General features: G+C 44.9%; 1 protein-coding gene across 2 annotated transcripts in view; it reads right to left on the reverse strand.

Moving 5' to 3' along the window:
* Positions 1-1,702: 1,702 nt before the first annotated feature.
* The window catches only part of LOC146180228 (laminin subunit alpha-1-like), a 206,396-nt gene continuing 189,312 nt past the window's right edge, over positions 1,703-18,786 (reverse strand). For both annotated transcript variants that reach the window (XM_084579439.1, XM_084579438.1), the window contains exons 60-63: positions 16,685-16,835; positions 11,524-11,622; positions 7,012-7,281; positions 1,703-2,845 (exon numbers count right to left, since the gene is read on the reverse strand). In XM_084579439.1, the coding sequence (XP_084435565.1) occupies positions 2,703-2,845; positions 7,012-7,281; positions 11,524-11,622; positions 16,685-16,835 (663 nt within the window). In that variant the 3' untranslated portion in view covers positions 1,703-2,702. The remainder of the gene's footprint in view (positions 2,846-7,011; positions 7,282-11,523; positions 11,623-16,684; positions 16,836-18,786) is intronic.

Raw genomic sequence — 18,786 nt, forward strand, 5'->3', positions numbered from 1 at the left:
CGCTGTTTCCAGGAATAACGAAGCACAAAAGACAGGTGCATTTCTGACCGTAGCAATTACGACAGCATGTTCAGCAGAAAAAGAAGGCCAAAAAATGGCCGAGGTTTAAACCTGCTAAACCTAGTTGGGCGAAGCAAAGGTGTTGTTTTGCTTTGGTTAGGCTTAGGTTTAGAAATGAACAGAGATGGTTTTGCAGCGACTAAATTGCAGAAACTATGGAGTCAAGGATGCCGCCAACTACAAAAGAACATGTGCTGCTGTATCTGCGGTCAAAGATCAAGGTCAAAGGTGAAGCAGTGGTACATAGATGGTACCATGGTTAAGCTATATAGTTACACTGTGACCTCTGCTCATTGATCGTCAAGTGGTCTGCCAGGTTGACCTTGGCTGATACATGGCACAGCGACACTTTCGCTTTAATAAAACGCATAAACTCGTCCAAAAGAGAAGGGACGCACAGAAGGAACATCGAAAACAAAAGATCGCGGTGGGGTGATGTTATTCGTGTTGATCAGCCGGGGTGTCACCCTGCCCGAAGATTGCAGCTGGCGGCGCGAAACCAGAAGCTGTGTCACTGCGTGGCCTCTGGAAGGCGTGATGTGTGCACATCGCTCTCGCTTTTAGGGAGGGATTCCATTGCCCGTGTGAACACTAACTTACAGTGCCGTGCCTAGCCTGGTCAGATTGTGAGCCTTTTTGCAGATTTTGCAGGGTATTTGCGTACATTGATACTAAAGCTGCACAGGGCCATGAACCTAGTACTCAGCCTTGGAGTACTGCTGCACCCGCCAAAAGTGACGGACTAGAGAAGCTCAACCCGGGCCACTTAAAGTACGCCATCACATCTCTGCTGTACAGCACATTTCATGTGCTGTACAGCAACAAATATGATTTGTCACGCAACATCTATATTTTTGCTGCCCCTCAGGGATCCAATAGATTGAACCACTCTGGAGTAGTACGCCCATATTTTTCCACAACCAAACTTTTCCAGATTCCTTATTTTTCCCTCACAGCAATGGAACTGTTTGCCTTCATTTATTGTCAAATGCACCAATGAAAATATGTTTGCCAGGCTATTATTCCAAAATATGTAATTTTTTTTCCTCTAGGGAAAAAGTCTGCAGTATTTGCAAATAAATAAAAGTTTGGGCAAACGGCGAGGAGCTTTGCCAATAACTGAATTGCATCTAAAGATATGCACGGCCGGGTTCTGCGGAAATTGAAACAGGCAATACCAAAATTCTGACAGCTGATGCAAATGAGCTCAAGTCCACATGAGAGTTCAAACAAGTTCCTATTGCAGAACTTCTAACGCAAGTTGGTTGCATGCAAGTGAAGTCCTGCCTGTGGTCAAATGTTTGTCATTTGCCTTTCTTTCTGTATAATTAAAAAACCAGCATAATACTAACAATATTTCTTGCTATGCACCAGGCTTTGCATCCCCTTTCCTGACAAGTTATCCACCACTACATAAAGATGAAGACACAGAAAGAAATGCCTTCATCTTTATGTAGCGCTGGGAAAACTTGTTACGAAACCATGCTTCACCAACTAACCCCGCAACATGTTTTGTCAATTTTGCATAATCCCCCCATGTTTGCTCCTCATACCAGGCGATGTCAATAAGTGTTTATATTATACTACAAAAAAGGCCACCAAGCACATAAGTGAAAGGTAGGAATTACAAGAATACACGAACTGATAGAACTTATAAAAAATTTATTCGTATAAAATGCCTAATTGAAAACCAATCACTAAATTGAATGTCTGCATCTATTGTATTTAATTATGAACATGAAACCAAGAATAGCAGCTTCATAGAGATGAAGTGGTCTCTTGGCTTCATGAAAATCTGATTTATAGTTAACCAGATCCATGGTACAACACATGACAGTTTTGAAACGCAAGCAGTCTTCCAGATTAGATGTTAACATGGAAGCAGAAATTCACGTCCTCCACAAATGCAAGCACAAACACTTTGGCAGTGGATTCAATGACTAAGAGAATTTAAATAGCAACACAGTTGACTAAGCAATGAAATGACAGCATGGCACTTCTTATGGGTCTTAGTATGCAGTAAAATAAATATTATTTGCAAGTAATGTTCAGAGAAATAGAACATAGCTAAACCTCAGTTCCTGGCAATGTATTCGGAAAAGAGCTTTGCTTAAAAATTGCGTCAATGCAGGCTTGAGAGGTTGCAGAATATGCACGCACACACACCATGTAAAGATCAAATATGTAAAATAATCTTTGGCTATGAGTCTACAGTCAGAATTAACTGGAATTAAATTTTCAGTTCTGTTGTATTAAAGCTACACAAACTGCATTTAGAAATACAGTTCACTTTCAGTACACTGCAGTAATTTTGTTAAATTTAAGGACTTTCTTATTAAGTCTCTTCTGCACTGAAGGTGGTATACTGCTAAAAGAAAAGGAAATGGTGTTACAGGATGTCAGAACTAGATTATTAAGTTTACCAAAGTTCAGTTATACTTCATTTCAGTAAGTAACCATATATACTTTGAAAATATTCTTCAATGCAGAATACTTGTACTATAAGGCAACATTATGTAATTATTCATAAATGTCCAAAATTATCTTTCTCACAAGCTCTTCATGATGTTGCATTTTGGTTCATTGCAGAAAAAATAAACTGAAATAAATAGCATCAGCAAGCAGGGTATAAATCCTCATGCTCAGTCGTCAGGGCATGAGTTTGGCAGCACATTGTGCAGGGAGGCCATGTCAATCCAATCAATGCGCTTGTCATTGATGGCCAAGTTACGCAAGCAGCCCACAAAGTTGTCTCGACCAAACAAGGCACCATTGGTGGCATGTTCTGGAAAAAAAACAATGCATTAAATATGTATGTTAAAGGTAAATGAGTTTCAATACCTCTCTAATACATTGTATAAGTTTTCTGAACATACTGCAATACAAAAATCATTCATAAATCGCTAAACAAGGCATACTAATGTTTTGATTATAAATAGCAATTATTAAAATAGGTACTCTTCTGCCTACGCTAATGCTGGTTAATTCTAAATAATGTTGCAGTGATGAAACTTTACCATAGAGCCATTTCTGCATCACAACAAAGAATTCCATACAGTTGAATCCCGCTATAACGAAATTCACGGTGCACGAAAAAAAATTCGTTCTCGCGGAACTTCGTTATCGCAAAAATTTGACGTGAAACGCAGAAAGAATTGCCCAAGCAGCAGCAAAGGCGTTTAATGCCAAAAATCTGTAAGCTTGGTTTGCTTACGCTTCACGGCGAGCAACGCCGTCACGCGATTTTCGCACTCGGTCAGCAAACCCATTGCAACATCGTCGTCTCGGACAGCAACGAAATTCCTGATGACATCAAAAGCGTCCATCACCTGTACGGCGGTTGCCGCAGCCGGCGCTTCCTGTACGTCGTCGTCTTCTTCATCGGAAGAGTCCTTATCATTCCGGGCAGCTTTTATGATCTGCTCATCACTCACATCTTCGTGAACAACAACACAAGCGTCAGCGCCGATGTATTCGTCGAGCTCGAGATTAGGCGGCACGGTTCCTATTTCTCCCAGCGTTTTCCAGGCGGCCGCGATCCCCGGAGCCGGTGACGCCTCTTCGTCGTCGTCTGTAACGCCTGGTGTTAGGCCAGCAGAGTGTACGGGTCGACCTTCGGCAAATCCGGCGTGCCTGAAACAGTTCACAATTACTGAGCGCCCCAGTGTGCTCCAGGCAGCAGACATAATCTGCAGTGCCACGTACAAGTCCACCTTCGTGTCTCGGCCGGTTTCAGTGTTAAAAAGCAGCCGCTGAATTAACCTCCCGCGGTAAGCGCGCTTCAGGCTAAGAATCACGCCCTGATCGAGAGGCTGTAAGACAGACGTGCAATTGGGAGGGAAAAACCTCAGCTCCGTGTTAGTGAGCTTGACTTCGTCGGAGTGATGCGCTGAACAATTGTCCAAAAGCAAGCAAACTTTACGGCCCTGCCGCTTCATGTCGCGGTCGAATGCCATCATCCACTCGGTGAAAATAGCGCGGGTCATCCATGACTTGTTGTTCGCCTTGTACTGCACAGGTAGGCTACGAGTTCCCTTAAAACAGCGCGGCTTGGCACTTTTGCCTATGACTAACGGCGGACGTTTGTCCGAGCCATCCATGTTTGTGCAAAGCAGCACTGTGATGCGTTTTTTGCTGTGTTTGCCGCCGTGACAGCGCTGCCCCTTGAAGTCGAGCGTCCTAGCCGGCAACATCTCGTAGAATAGCCTGGTCTCGTCGGCGTTGTAAATGTCTGCAGGCGCGAAGTTGCTTAAAATTCCGGCCATGTTACTCGCCTTCCAAGCAGCTGCTCCGTCCACGTCTGCTGACATTGACTCGCCGCACAACACTTTTCCAACGATGTTATGGCGGGCCTTGAAACTGTTTAGCCAGCCAATGCTGGCTTTAAAATCATCATTGCCAAGTAGGCATGCATAGTTCAAGGCTTTCTGCTGGACGATGCTTCCGGACAGGGGGACGTTGCTGGCTCGTGCTTCCACAAACCACGCATGCACTGCTTTGTCCAACTCTTCATGGAGGGGCCGCGTCACCTTTTTGTGCTTCGAGGATGTGCCTGAAGCAAGTGCCATTCTCACGCTGTCCTTATTGCCTAGAATCGTTGACAGCGAACTTGCAGGAATTCCGAAGTCTTCAGCAATTGCCGCTTTCTTCCTTCCGCTTTCTGCTTGGGCGATTATTTGAGCTTTTTGCTCAAGGGAAAGAGTTTTGCGTTTTTTCACTTGCGTTGCCATCGTGTCCTGCGGATGAAAACTCGTCGTTGTCGAAGAGAAAGGCAGCGAGTGAACAACGCGACCACGACACAAAGCCAAAATGGCGGAACTGCAATCACGTGATTTCATGCTTAATGTGGCTTTGGATTTGACTTGACTTGGACTTCTCGCCAATAAAACTAGTTTCGGTTTCGATTTTGAACGCGAAAATTTCGTTGAAGCGGAAACGCTCTGCAAAAATGGTTCGTTGTGCAGAGAAATTTAGGCCATTAATTCTTATAGGATACTCGCGGGGAATAATAAATTATTCGTTGTCGCGGAAATTTCGTTGTGGCGGTATTCGTTGTGGCGGGATTCAACTGTAGTCTGTTTGTTCTGCTTGAGAACACATATTAAACACTGAGTGCAAATAAAAAATTCTTTTTAATATTTCCAAATAGAATTAGAGGTGAAATCTTGTGTAAATTTTGCCAGAAAAAGATAAGAATTAGAGAGGTGTGAATAAAACATTGTTGGCAGCAAAGCAAATACGAATGATGAAAATGTGTTGCAAAAACATTTCTAAATAATTTAGAAGATCAGTACAAATAGCTGAAAAAAAGCGAAACATTTTTCCACCAACATGGCTATAAAAAGAAACAGAGGCAGCAAAAAAAAAAAATAATAATTGTACTACACTGTTTCGAATTATTTAATAATGATAGCTGTCAGTGAAAACAAGTCACAGTTTCACTTATTGTACACATAGAAAAGGCAGTTTACTAATTGCTGTCAAGCATTTTAATGTTGTTCCTCACTAGAGTGATGTTACCGATCTATTAATGGCGAGCCAAGGCACTGGCAAAACAACAAGGAAATTGTCAAAATGGACAGACCAACAGCAACCTCAGCAGCAATGCTAATGGAACCATCGTTTCTACTTTCCCTACCAACAACTGAAGGCAAAGTTTTGGGTTTGGAATGCCACCTGAAATGCAGCGTTCACAACGATACATAACCCATTGGGTCATTCTGAGTTGGACACTGCCTGGGGCACTGGAACACTGGTGAATGACACTACGTTAAACGAGTAAAATTCTCTTGTCATTCTGAATGGTGTTGTCCAAAGCAGTTAGGACGAAATGTCCAGAGTTCTGCCAGCGAGTGGGGCCAGTACCTTGTGAAGATAGGAAGATGCCACAAGGCAGACAGGGTGAAGTCCGCAACTTACTATAAGGGATGTCAGGTTTTTGAATGTTTGGTAGGCTGTAGAAACTTGGGGAAACAATTTCTGGAAATGAGTTAAATGAGTTTGAGATATTGCTTTTTGAGATCGGAGTGTCGGCTGAACATCTCTGAAAGGGATTGTTGATGCCGTTTTGAGTTCATGAGATTGGATCCCTATGAAGCTTCTGATATATTCCACTGCTTACCAGCACCAAAGCCTGGTCCTCCTACTTGTATATCATCCAAAACCAGGAACGACTCAACAAAAACAAAAATAATTCCGCCTCTGGCCCAAGCACATGCCATTAGCACAAACGCGTTTGCATTGCGAATGTAAAAGGTGTCAGTAAAACCTCGTGTATTCTTGGAAAGGAAGGTGTACACACGACATACTGCCTGACCTCCTCCATTGAATGTCTTGCCACCCGCCCAAAATATCAAGCTGTGGTTGACGTCATACATTGGTGAAACTAAGCACTTCCTCAAAAGATTAAAGCAGCACAAAGCAGAGGTAAAAGAAATCAACAGAGTTTGAAGCATGGTGGACAAACACTGAGAAACATGACCTCAAGGCTGACTTCGATAGAACCATATTACTGGACACCAAGCCATGCCTACACAGGAGCCTCTTGAGTCATGGCATATTCAGCAGACATTGGGAAATGTTAACTGCACCATAAGAACGCTTTTCTTCTCTTACACTTATGGTTTACAGTCAATGACCTGGCAGATGACTGAATAAGGACTTGAAAAGGCAAGCTCCAGCTCACCTGCAGTCACACCTGATGAAGGAATCGAACAGATTGTGAAACATTGTGCCTTTTATTATTTTCTTTTTGCTTGGCATTTCTTTCTGACTTAAATTTCTTTCCCAATCAGACATTCAAATGTCTTCTTTTGAATCCCCCGAACTGCTTACTTTTTGCAAAGACTGCACCTTAAAAGCTGTTCCTGACGCTACCAGAGATTTTGAGTCCAAACTTTTGTCGCAAACATGTAGAACCAATGATGAGTCTGTACGCAAACACTGGGTTACCTGGCAGGCCGCCGATGTAGAGGGGGCTCTCGGTGTGTGGTTCAGCAGGGGTAGCCGGTGCCAAGCCGTACATCACGTGGTGACGGTCTATGCGCAGTGAGATCTCGTCGTGGGAGAAGTGGGCTCGCAGCAGGTGCCACTCGCCATCACACATGGCAAAGCGGGAGCTGAACTGCTTGCGAGCACGGAAAGGGCCCGTGCCGTTGTGGCCGAGGTCGACCGACACAATCACTTCGCCATTGTGCAGCTCCATGGCCAATGAAGGTGCCCCTGCATTGATTCAGGCCCATTTGCAATTCATGCTAATGCCATATGAACTTTTTACCATTTGTTTGAGAAGTGCAGAGGGGGTGTGGGGAAAGGGAAATGTCTGAGATTCAGGCAATTTAGTGAGACCTTTCCTGCACCTTCTTCCTTGTTCTCCTTATCATTTAGCGCTTAATCATATGGTGTTTTCGTTGCTGCAAAGGATGATATTGAAGTTGTCCATCTTATGACCTCAGACTAATTTCTACAATACTGGCATTAGCTATATTTTGAATGCTGCCTGCCCATATGTGCCCTTCTCCACTAGTCATTCCAGACAATTCCGTGATGAACTGGCTACCGTTCCCAGTCCCTAGTTTAGCTGTTCAAGGCAATTTATTTATTTATTTATTTTATACTGCCAAATGCCTCTTGGCAGTCCAGGCAGGAGCGAGTAAGTGCAGGAAAGACATGTCAAAGTCGGCACTACAAATTAAGGTAAACAAGAATGTGAGTGACAAGAAAGCATAAGGAAATGGCTTGCAATACAGTTTATTGCTTGAGCATAAGCAGCTTATACAAAATTACAAAATTACAATTATACAAATTACAAAAATTAAAAAGAACAAGAGAAATTATGAAAATTGTGAGAATTTCTTTGACAATGCCTGTGATGTCATTACTGCACCACTTAAGACAATGCTCTCTACTGCGCAGTCCAAATGCAATTTTTGTGCACTGCTTTATTCTAATCTTGAAATTCATTTACTTGGTACTGACAGAAAGAAGGGGCCTTTGATACTGTAACCTGAGTAAGCTGCCCTTTTGAGAGTTCCGATACAGAAAGTTGTTAACGAATGGCATTGAAATCATGTTTCATTTGCGAGTTTGATATTTACCACATGTGAATGCTCGCCTGTGACAAAGTATTTAGGCACTAACTCCCATGGTTTTATTCTTTTGATTAAAATCATTATGTCCATGTCAATAATGTTATGCAGCGTCCATTCTATTTTTGCCTTTTCTACACACTACATTTTCACTTCTAACCCGTATGTCTTACCAATTGCCCCACCAGAACCTTCATTGTGAACTCTCATGTTGTGGATTTGCGTAGACCTCTTTGCGGCTCCTACAACATTAACAGTAATTTCTCATGAGTGGTGTCACTAGAGTGTGATTCAACATAAAAAATTGCCAGTCAAGTGGAATAAGGTCTAACCACACTCTCTTCAGACTGCATTCATATTCAGCTCATGGCCCACTGCCTGGCATCAACAAGCAACCGAGCACATGTGCAAGTGAAAAACACATGGCGCAATGTGAAGCTCCTGTGCAGGGCCAGAAGTGATGGAAGGTCATACAGGGGTATCTCTCATGCTGCCTTGCGCTGAGGAAACCTCACGAAGGCCTTCACTGAGAGCCCCTCAGTAAGGAAGCTTTCTGAATGATGTAACAACCTTGTAACGACCTAGGCTTCCTTGCTGGGATAGCAAAACTTTCAGAGTTTGTGTACTGGCCTCTGCTTCAAAGTTCCTTTCTGTTTCTTTCTTAAAATTCAGTATCAACTTCAAGTTTTCCTAGCTACACCTATCTTTGTTGCTTTTTCTTATGCTTCAAAGATCTGTTCGATGCCTCAGTCTCATTGTGGCTTTTGAGACAAGGCACCCTTGCGATATCAGACTGCTCATCGTGTGCCACAATTCTTGAATTCTTTGCATGCTCAAGAAATATTTAAAATTATATGTGTGCAAATATTAAAAATTTCAAATACGAATTGAATATGTCTGTTAGTATTTGGGAAAGGTTGTTTTATTTGTTCGTTAATTTTGTTTTGTAGCTAAACGAAGCACACGGTCATAACTGCTACACAAGACACAATCAAAATTTTCCTGAAAAAGGTTGCACTCGCGCAGCTGTTTCCATGACATTCAAGACTCTTGTCGTTGCTTTCTGGAGCTCATTTCGAGAGCCGTCCCCATGAAGATGAGCGCGGCCAAGACCGGTGCGGTGATTCTGGTATTCGACACCGTCTCGTGCACCTTCCTATGCTTAACGCCGTTGCAGAGGCGTTATTCACTCCTTTGTTGACTCGAGTTTGCCAAATCACGAGTGCCTTATTGGGTTGCGATTCATGTTTCCACGGCATCATCCACAACTTTCGTCACTCTAGCGTGGCATTATTTTTTCTGTGCAGTTCAAATACCAATTCATTTGCTTTAGCAGGACATTAAATTTTTGTGCTGCTGTATCCTTATGATGAGGTACACAGCATGAGCTGAAGCAAAATAATTCCCTGCCGAGCTAATCCTCAATTAAAAACTGCATTAAATTAAGGTGATTCAGTGATCAAATTGTTCACATGCCGTGCGTTGAACTTATAGGTGATGGTTAGACTGCTCTAAAGGTTGGTTTTTTGTGCATGTGATATGCTGGAAACTTGCATTTTCTAATTTAACTGTCTGCTTCACGAAATGATAGAACTAAAGTTTTGACGTGAGTAACATATTTCTGCTGGTTTTATATTTCAGCCGCATACTACCGAAAGGCTGTCTGAGAGGTGCGGACGGAGTGGCAACACTGTTCATGATTCCAAAGCTTCGAAGAAAATACGGGACTGAAGAAGCCACTGTTCGTGAAAGGTGTACTCGTTGGTATGAAATAAATGTTTTGGCGTCTTCTATATTGCTGCCAGTGTGCATGCTATATTCAATGTACCTGACTGCATTTTTTGTACCTTTTGACATATGCCGCGCATTTGGCAGATAGATACACACTGGCACAAAACCCACTGGCAGGCCCTATAACTGGTCCCAACTGGGACCAGCTAGGACCTGTTGGATTTTTTCATGTGGGCCATTCGATAATTCGTGCTTTTAGTTAGGTAACTCAAACATATTTTTTGGGCCCTTGAAGGCCAAGTTACGAATACAAATACAAATACAAATAATTTTATTTAGCATCAACACTGATTACGCAGTACTCGTGATGCTGCAGGGTGCTAGCAAAAAGCCTGCGATGGCTTGACAAAGGCTAGCACCCCGCTTACACTGCAATACAGCAGTGGACAAAAACGCAACTAGAGTTTACTGTATTCAACAACAATATGACAGCTATATCTAGTTTCATGCACGTCCTTCCTGTACAGAAAACAGGCACACGCAATCCTGCATAAAATTTAGACTAGACTTTTCAGTAGGTTATGTATTTTTGTGCAATTCTAGTAAAATTTTATTTGCAAATACCATGTGAATTCTGAGTAAACAAGATGAACAGTGTTTGCTATTCTTTCTTTCACTGATCAGAGACTCGATTAGATATAGATATTCGCAAGTGTTTTTTTTTTCGCACTGTTATTCGATTCATATTGAAAATTTTCAATACTCGTACACCAGTGCATAAAATGAAACCCCTTTTTCTACGTGGTTTTCCAACAACACTTGATTCCGGCATTGGCCGAGAAAATGCCTTTAATTTTCATTCATAAATAATACAATGCATGAATTCCCCTTTGTTCTGTATATTTTTCGCATCTTTTCCTCAACTAAATACTTGCAGTGATGTGTTGCACAAAATCACTGCCTCTCCCTTAATCCGAGAGCAGATATAAACATGGCACGGGTGTATTACTGGCACTCTCTGGTTGTCTGGCTCTATTTCTCGGCTTAAGAAGTTCTGATGAGGATGTTACGCTCGACAGTGAGAAGCTTCCACAAACCAGCACCAGTGCAACAGCACACCTGCGTGTGAGAACATCAAGAAGGACAACTATAAACGTGGGCTTATTGTCCTCACGAACCATGGCGGACCACTGGAGGCATTCATGCTCAGAGTCCTGCTGGCCTGGTTGTGCATTTACACTGAAGGCAGCATTAGAAAACAGTGGGATACAAGGTGCTCATGTGGTGAGTGTGGTAAAGATAGTAGCACTAACTTAAAAGGCGTACCGTGCTCAACAGTATCTCATTTCTATTTCAGCATGTCTCTTGTGGAGCATTTGAGGTGTCCATCGAGAAGTTGGATAGTTTTGTACCACGAAACCAGTGTGGAAAGAAAGCACCTCTTCATGTATGCAGTGTTCAGTAGCGTGGTATGTAGGCACCAAAGGGCAGCCCACAAAGGTTTGTTCAGCCTTTGGGTCTGTGTTCAGTTCTCTATTTTGGCACCGATTCTTCCCACTGGTGCACCAACAGAGGGTGCAAAAAGCATTTCATAAAGCATCCTTTGAAAGCATTAAAAAGAGTGAAACAGTACTCTCACACTTACCATCTGGCTTTTCAGATAAACTCATCAAGATGCCGCTCATTCGCCAGGTGCGGAACTCCAGTTGGACCTCCAACTTGTTGTCCACATTGAACCGCTCATCTGTAAGCGACACATGAAAGAAGAGTACGGCAGCACTCAGCAATCAGTACACATCTCCCCTAGCACATCTTCATAAATTCATGACAGCTCAAGGCAGCACATGATACACACATAATCAATGAACTCCCTTGCATAATGAAGGCACTTTGTCATAAGTATTAGGAGTTGATTTGGGAGGCAAGGTTATGATAGAGGCAGCTTTTGCTACCTTGTGAAATTTTATTCTCTAATACAGACAGCATATTTACTGTGCGGGTGCCCTTATTGCACAAAAATACTGTCGAATGACATGACAATGTCAGCTGTTCAGAGTAGGTGCCCGACTTCCTAGGCTGCCAACAGCACATTTATTAATGCCCGTTAAAAGGACGCTCCCTGCTGGATCGGCAGGCCCTTCTTTATAGGAGAGGGACATGCACAATAAAACTCATGAACAAAACGAAACAACTCAAAAATTGTTCCTTCTTCGCTATGGTGAATATCACACCACAGCCCTCCGGTTCAGCCACTGTGACGAAGGAGAGTCCACTGCGTTGTTCCGGTACACCCCCTTCCCCCCCCCCCCCCCCCCCCCGAGGTGTCAGAGGCCGAACAGGAAGACTCTGGCGGTGAGTTCATGTCCTCTTCAGAATGGCCTGAGGCAATGCCTCCAGCAAAAGTTGCAGCCGCAGTCTTAGGTGACAGTAGACCCTCTCCTCCAGCAACCGGGTCGTCGGCCAGAGTGCTCGGAAAAGTCACATGTGGTGATCCTTGACTCTTGACTATCCACTGAACTGGCCGTCCAAAGTGCTGCTCATATATGATCGTGGTGCCTTGTCAACATGTGGCCATCCGGAAGAGTTAGCACTGCTGCAAACCATTCATCCGACTCCACCGTTACTGGCACCCAACTCAGCCCAGGTTTAAAATTCCACATGAGTACCTGTTCTCCTGGCTCCAGGATTCCTACAAATATCTTCGTGAAGCTGCTTCACCGTGACTGCCTTTCAGAGATCCGGAAGTCGAGGGCTTTTTTTAACTTCCTGCCCAGTAACAGCTCAGCAGGACAGCTGCCAGTTACCTCATGCACTGTTGTCATGTATATGAGTAGGATTCTAGCCAGCTCTGTACGAATGTCTCCTAATCCGGCCTTCTTCAGTTTCTGCTTGATGGTCTGCACTGCCCGCTCTGCTGCACCTTTGGATGCTGGGTGGTATGATGGCGGCAGTATCTGTTGGATACCGTTCTTCTGTAAAAATACCTTGAGCTCCTCGCACGCAAATGCCGGGCCGTTGTCTGACATGGCATCTGGCAAGTCCTGACATGTCTTAGATCTCTCTCAGGCTCTGGACTGTAACTGGTGTGGATGGAGTCTTCAACAGATAGACCTCTATCCATTTTGAAAATGGATCCACCACGATGACCAAATACACGAGATCACGGCCTCTTGGGGAAAAAGCTATGACCGACAGTGCAGCGAAGGACAAAAACTTCGGGCTTTGCTATTTTCTTTTTTATCCAGTTGCACTCTATCTAAAAAAACAAAGTGTGTTGAACTTTGACACTCCGGGAGGCTTATTAGGCACCTGTAGAAGCCGCATAACATGTTCACGTCTCTTTTGTTACGAACACGTGTGGCATTTACTTCACGGGATTTCGGCACTGTGGGCAGATGGCACACTGCCTCCGACACACGGAAACCGCCACACGGGGAAGCGTGCTATACCCGTCCCAACTGTCCGTCGCTCCAGCCGATGTCCACAGAAAAGCAGGTGCCGCCAACGGGACTTTGTCCCGAATCCTTGGGTTCAGCAGGAGTGTGCCATAACCATTGAGCAACCACAGCAGGAGACACACCAGAACCCGTTGATACTCCAGCAAGGAGGAGTAGAGGAGGGCAGTATCCAATGCCTGCTGGGAGGGGCTACGGGAAGGGGAAGTTTGGCAGGCCTAGGCATCTGCTGGTTCTCCTGACAAACACGGCATGCCTGGACCGCTGCCATAACGTCTCTATCCAGTCCTGGCCACCAAACATGGCTGCTGGCAGCCGCTTTCATTTTTGAGATTCCTGGATGACTTTCGTTTAAAAGATGCAATACTTCAGCCTGTAGCAATACAGGGATCATCACTATGTTCCCTAATAAGATGCAGTCACTCTGGATGCTGAACTCCGGGAACTGAGCGTCAAATGCTTTCCAATGCTCTCCCAAAGAGGGGGCCCCCTAGCCGTCCACAAAGCTTCTCGCAACTGTAACAAACATGACTCTTTTTTAGTGCCACGACTGATGCTGATTAGCGCCCTTGGATAATAACCCTGGAACATGAAAACTTCAGGAGGGCATTCAACATTAGCTTCCCTCACTGGCAGGGGCAGCCAACTGAGGCCATCAGCATAAGGAATCTGTCCACCACGCTTATACCTCTACTATACATATTTGCATCCCAATAAGAACAATGCCCAGCGAAGGACACAAGGAGAACATGACTCTAGTATAAGCTTGTCTGCTGCTAAAAAACCCAGCAGCGGCTTATAATCAGTCACAAGTTCAAATCTGCCAAACCAAAGGTGCTGCTTGAAGCATGTAACTCCGAAGAAAACACCGAGTGCCTCCTGTCAAGCTGCATGTAGTTCCTTTCCACCGAGGCCAGGCTTCGCGATGCAAAAGCTATCAGTCACTCTACTCCGTCTGCTTCACTCTGTGTGAGAACTGCACCAAGGCCATAAGGCCACGCATCCGTGACCAACACTGTAGCCTTCCCCGGATCTAAATGTGCCAATGTTGATACTGATGACAGGAATGCCTTACTTCGGCAGAATGCAGCTTCGTAGCTCCCAAGAGCACGGTGTGCCTGCACTCAGCAGGTGGGTGAAGCACCATTTAAAGCTGGGGAATGAATTTTCTGTAGAAATTAATAAGGCCGATGCAGCTATGGAGCATTCTGACGTTTCGTCGTTTCGGAGCCAAAAGGACTGCTTCGATGTTCTTAGGGCTCAGCTGCAGGCTTTGCTTGTAATGAGGTGGCCCTAGTACTCAACTGTTTACATGAACTCGCACTTGGCCAGTTTCAAGTGGAGCCCTGCTTCCTGGATGTGCCCAAGGACACTGCACACATTCTTCCAGTGATCCTCATCGGCCCAGCTCGTCACCAAAATTTTGTCGAAGTAAACAGCAACGTGCAGGAGATCACTCAGCAAGTGGTCCATTTTACGCTGAAACAACGCAGGCACTGACACTACGCCGAACGGAAACCTGGTGATTTGGAAAAAAACCTTTCAGTGTATTGATTGTGACCAATTGCTGCGACTCTGGATCCAACTGTACCTATAAACATCCCTTAGATCAAGCTTGGTGAACTTGACACCACCACTCAGTTTCGCAAAAAGTTCTTCAATTCTGGGAATCGGATAGCTTTTGCTGACCATTATTGGGTTAATGGTGACCTTAAAATTACCATAGATGCTTACTCTGCTGTCTTGTTTGACCACAGGAACGACAGGAGCGGCCCCCCTCGACATCCAGACAGGGTGTACGATGCCTTCCCTTCATATGCGTTATTTTTTTGTGTCAGAGTGAAAATGGCACCTGCCTCGCTTTAAAAAGCTTTTGTTTTGCCCCTTCCTGTAGTGAAATCTTGGCCTGTATGCCTCTTAACGTACAAAGCAACTCCAGGAAAATGCCTATAAATTCTTTGACGAGGCTTGTCACGGAGCTGACTACACTAAGCTCCTTCGATTTCATTATGGAAATCGTGAACGTTTGCATCCAGTCTCTCTCCAACAAAGTCGGATATGGTCCTTTCACGACAAACAGTGGTAACATTGCCTCGCACACTCCTAACTTCGCTGCGGCCATAATTTTACCCAAGACTGCCAAGAGCTGTCCTTAATAACTTTTCAATCTGGCATCAGAGTGCTCTAACTGTGCTTCAGGAAAAGTGATGTTGCACTTATCTTCACCTATGATGGAGACGCTATATCTGGTGTCCAATTCCATCATCAGTGGTACACCATTAACGAAGACTTGGACCTGTATGGGCTCGGGTCCGGCCGCTTGTATCGACCGCATGCCGTAAGGAGCATGTGTCGTCCATTTTGTGCACTGAACGCGGTCTCATCTAATTTCTCTGGTCCACCGCCGCGTCACTGCAGACCCTTGCAAGGTGCCCTTGCTGCCCACACTTGAAGCAAATGCTAATGCTGTGCTGGCACCATGTCGCCGAGTGTTTCCCCCCCACACCGCCCACAACCCTGCCGCTCAACCGCAACTCTTCTCCAGTAGTTCCACGAAATTGGCTGTCCCTATCTTGCTTGTTGACGCTGCTTGCGTGCACAATATGTTTGCATCCTTCCTCGCGGCTTCAATGGCAGTCATCAACTGCTTGGCGAATTTCGAGGCTAAATTCGTGGCTTCCAAGAGGCGTGTCTGCATTCCTGTATCATTAATACCACAGACGATCTCATCCCTCATCATGCGGTCACACGGCACCTGTCCAAAATTGCATTCATCCACAAGCCTGTTAAGTGCTGCAGGCTCACTTTGCTGCCTCCGCCTCGAGAAAAACTTGAAACTTGCGACAACTTCGGACACCTTCGGCTTGAAGTGGGAGCTCAAAACTGCGAAAATTTCTGTAAGCGTTGCATCCGCAGACTTTGTAGGCACAAGTAAGGTTCTTAGCAGTGCGTATGTTGTCGGCCCGCAGGTTGTCAGGAATACTGCTTTCTGCCTTTGTTCGGTGAAGTTGTTGGCAGCGAAGTACAGCTGAGCACCTTCCTGATGCTCCGCTCACTCGATTGTGTCTACGTCGAACGGCTCCAGCTTTCCGGTGGTCATCTTCACCTGTTAATGGGGTGCGCTTGCCACGCCACATACTCAACCAGTTTGCCATCGGATCCCATTCTCGTCACCAGTTGTCACGTCCAAAGGAATGACACTGCACTGCACCCGACTCCCTAAATCGGCTGCAGCACGTTTATTAATGCCTGTTAAAAAAGCACCCCTTACCGGATTGGTAAGTTTTCATAATATAACAAATACACTACCACGAGTAACAATATAACTAATGCATGCTTAAAGCCACGTACCGTACACAGCATATGCATCTCCCTGGAAGAACGCTCCGGGCTCAATGTTCACATAGCACTGGCCGACCCCATGTGACTCTCCGCTGGCCAAATCCACGTCTCTGCTGTTGATATTGAAATTTCGGATGCAGCCCTTGAAGCTCTCTTTCACCTGAAAACGAGTGTTCGCTTGTTCGAGTCAACACAAATGATGCACAAACAGATAACTACCAAGCCCTTGTGGAAGTTTGTAATGCTTTTTCGTTAATTCGAACTTCATGGAACCAGGGAAAAGTTCTATGTTCGGATTATTGGAAGGCCTTGAAAAATCTGACAACAACCATTTGCATTACAATAAATTTACCGTATTCACTTGCGTAATGAACCCAAATGCATAATGAACTCAACCCCCCTTTTGCCACTGAGAATTTAAAAAAAGTGGTAGTAGTTAGTGCTCCGCTCCATTTCGTGCCATCTCCGTTTCGTACAGCTCATTTCTTGGCTAGGTGCCAAGATGCTGCACATGTACATGTATCTTTTGACATTAGCTCTAGAGGTTGGGGGGTGAGGTGGGGGAGAGCGAACTAGCACAGTTTCCCCGGCCTTGACTCCTCGCCGGCACTCATTCTTAACGGTACGACGCGGTAGCAGGAGTGCCCCTTCTCAAAACAGCCTGCGTCGCATGTGAGGATTCACTGCATGATATCCTGAACAGTACTTTATGAGTGCACATTTTGGGAGCAACAGAAGAACCGCAATGGAAATGTGTAAAAAACCCACGATCCGAAAAGCCGTGTAACTGCAATCGGTTAGCTGGCTGGTACACGGCCAATGAACACCGCTGCCGCTAGCTGGCGTGGACAGCACGAACCTCCAAAAAGCGAAGCTAAAACCTAGTCAGCCTGTTAAGGTATACTGTTAAATAAGGCGTTTGTGTTCGTTATGCTTGCCATTACGTGCACGTCAGGGATGCGCGGTCAACTACGCAACAGGAGTGCTATATTGACAATAACTTGCAGTACCATGCAACTGTAACCGTAGGCAGCCTAACCGGTGCGAGACCCGTAGCGCCCGTCCGCTTACATGGGCGTCGGCTGGAGCCGCGCCGACAGAAATACTTATCCGTATTTCCGAATTAACAAGGGTCGAATTACTGAGCATTGAGTTGCAAGCCTCAGAGATCACTCAGAACAGACAACAAGCAGCCGCCGCCATGGCCGCCACCCCTACCTTCCGGCATCGCCGGCAGTGGCAGCGCCAATCATGAGTTAGGCTTTACCTACTCTTCAATGGTTTTACCTGGTTTTATGTTTGTCATCATTTTGGAGTCGCACAGCATCTTAACTATGCCGCCCTATCGCAGAAGCGTTTCTTTGGCCATGTACTACGTGCCAGGCAGTCCAGACGCTGTGCCGCATAGTTTGAATTGCCGTAGCAGAACCGACTCGTGTTTGAATTAACAAGCTTTTTTTGTCCACAGACCTTTTGATGACTCGGTGGTTCCAACTCGATATTTTAATTAAGGGGAGGTGGGCGATAACTTGGGGTATTAGGTATATATTCCATGCACAGAGCAGACTCATAATTTTTCAATGTTCCAGCATCCGTAATCCGTAAACATTAACTTTGGCAGTCTTGGGCTCCACTGCGTCGTTATGGAATTCAAAATCTAAAGCTGCTGTGCATTTCCTGACCTGCTGATGCACGGAATTTTTATTTCAGTTTGTACATGCAAACTGGAGATGGTGAAAAAAAAGCAGTGAATTATACACCGCTTGACGGGCCTCACCCCCCCCTACAAGTCAGCAGTAGGCACAAGGCAAAAACAACCACTGGTAAAAAAAAAAATGAATACAAGCGCATCTACAGAACAAAGTTGACAGAAACATGTCTCATAACTGGCAGCAATAATAGATACAGAAGACCGTGAGGCTATAACACAGAGTGGCACAGTACGTTCAAACACTTGACATCACTGTAGCATAGATTCCTGAATAAAGCTCTTCTGAATGGCAGAAAAAGACATAACTAATATTCACTTAGTCACTGAAAGAGGTAGGAACTTTGGCACAATAAATCTCAACATACAAAACCCATAGTTAGTTCTGCACTTTGGTAATGCA

The sequence above is a fragment of the Amblyomma maculatum genome, chromosome 9, assembly GCF_055883805.1.
Source record: "Amblyomma maculatum isolate TAMU_Amacu chromosome 9, ASM5588380v1, whole genome shotgun sequence".
Lineage (NCBI taxonomy): Eukaryota > Metazoa > Arthropoda > Arachnida > Ixodida > Ixodidae > Amblyomma > Amblyomma maculatum.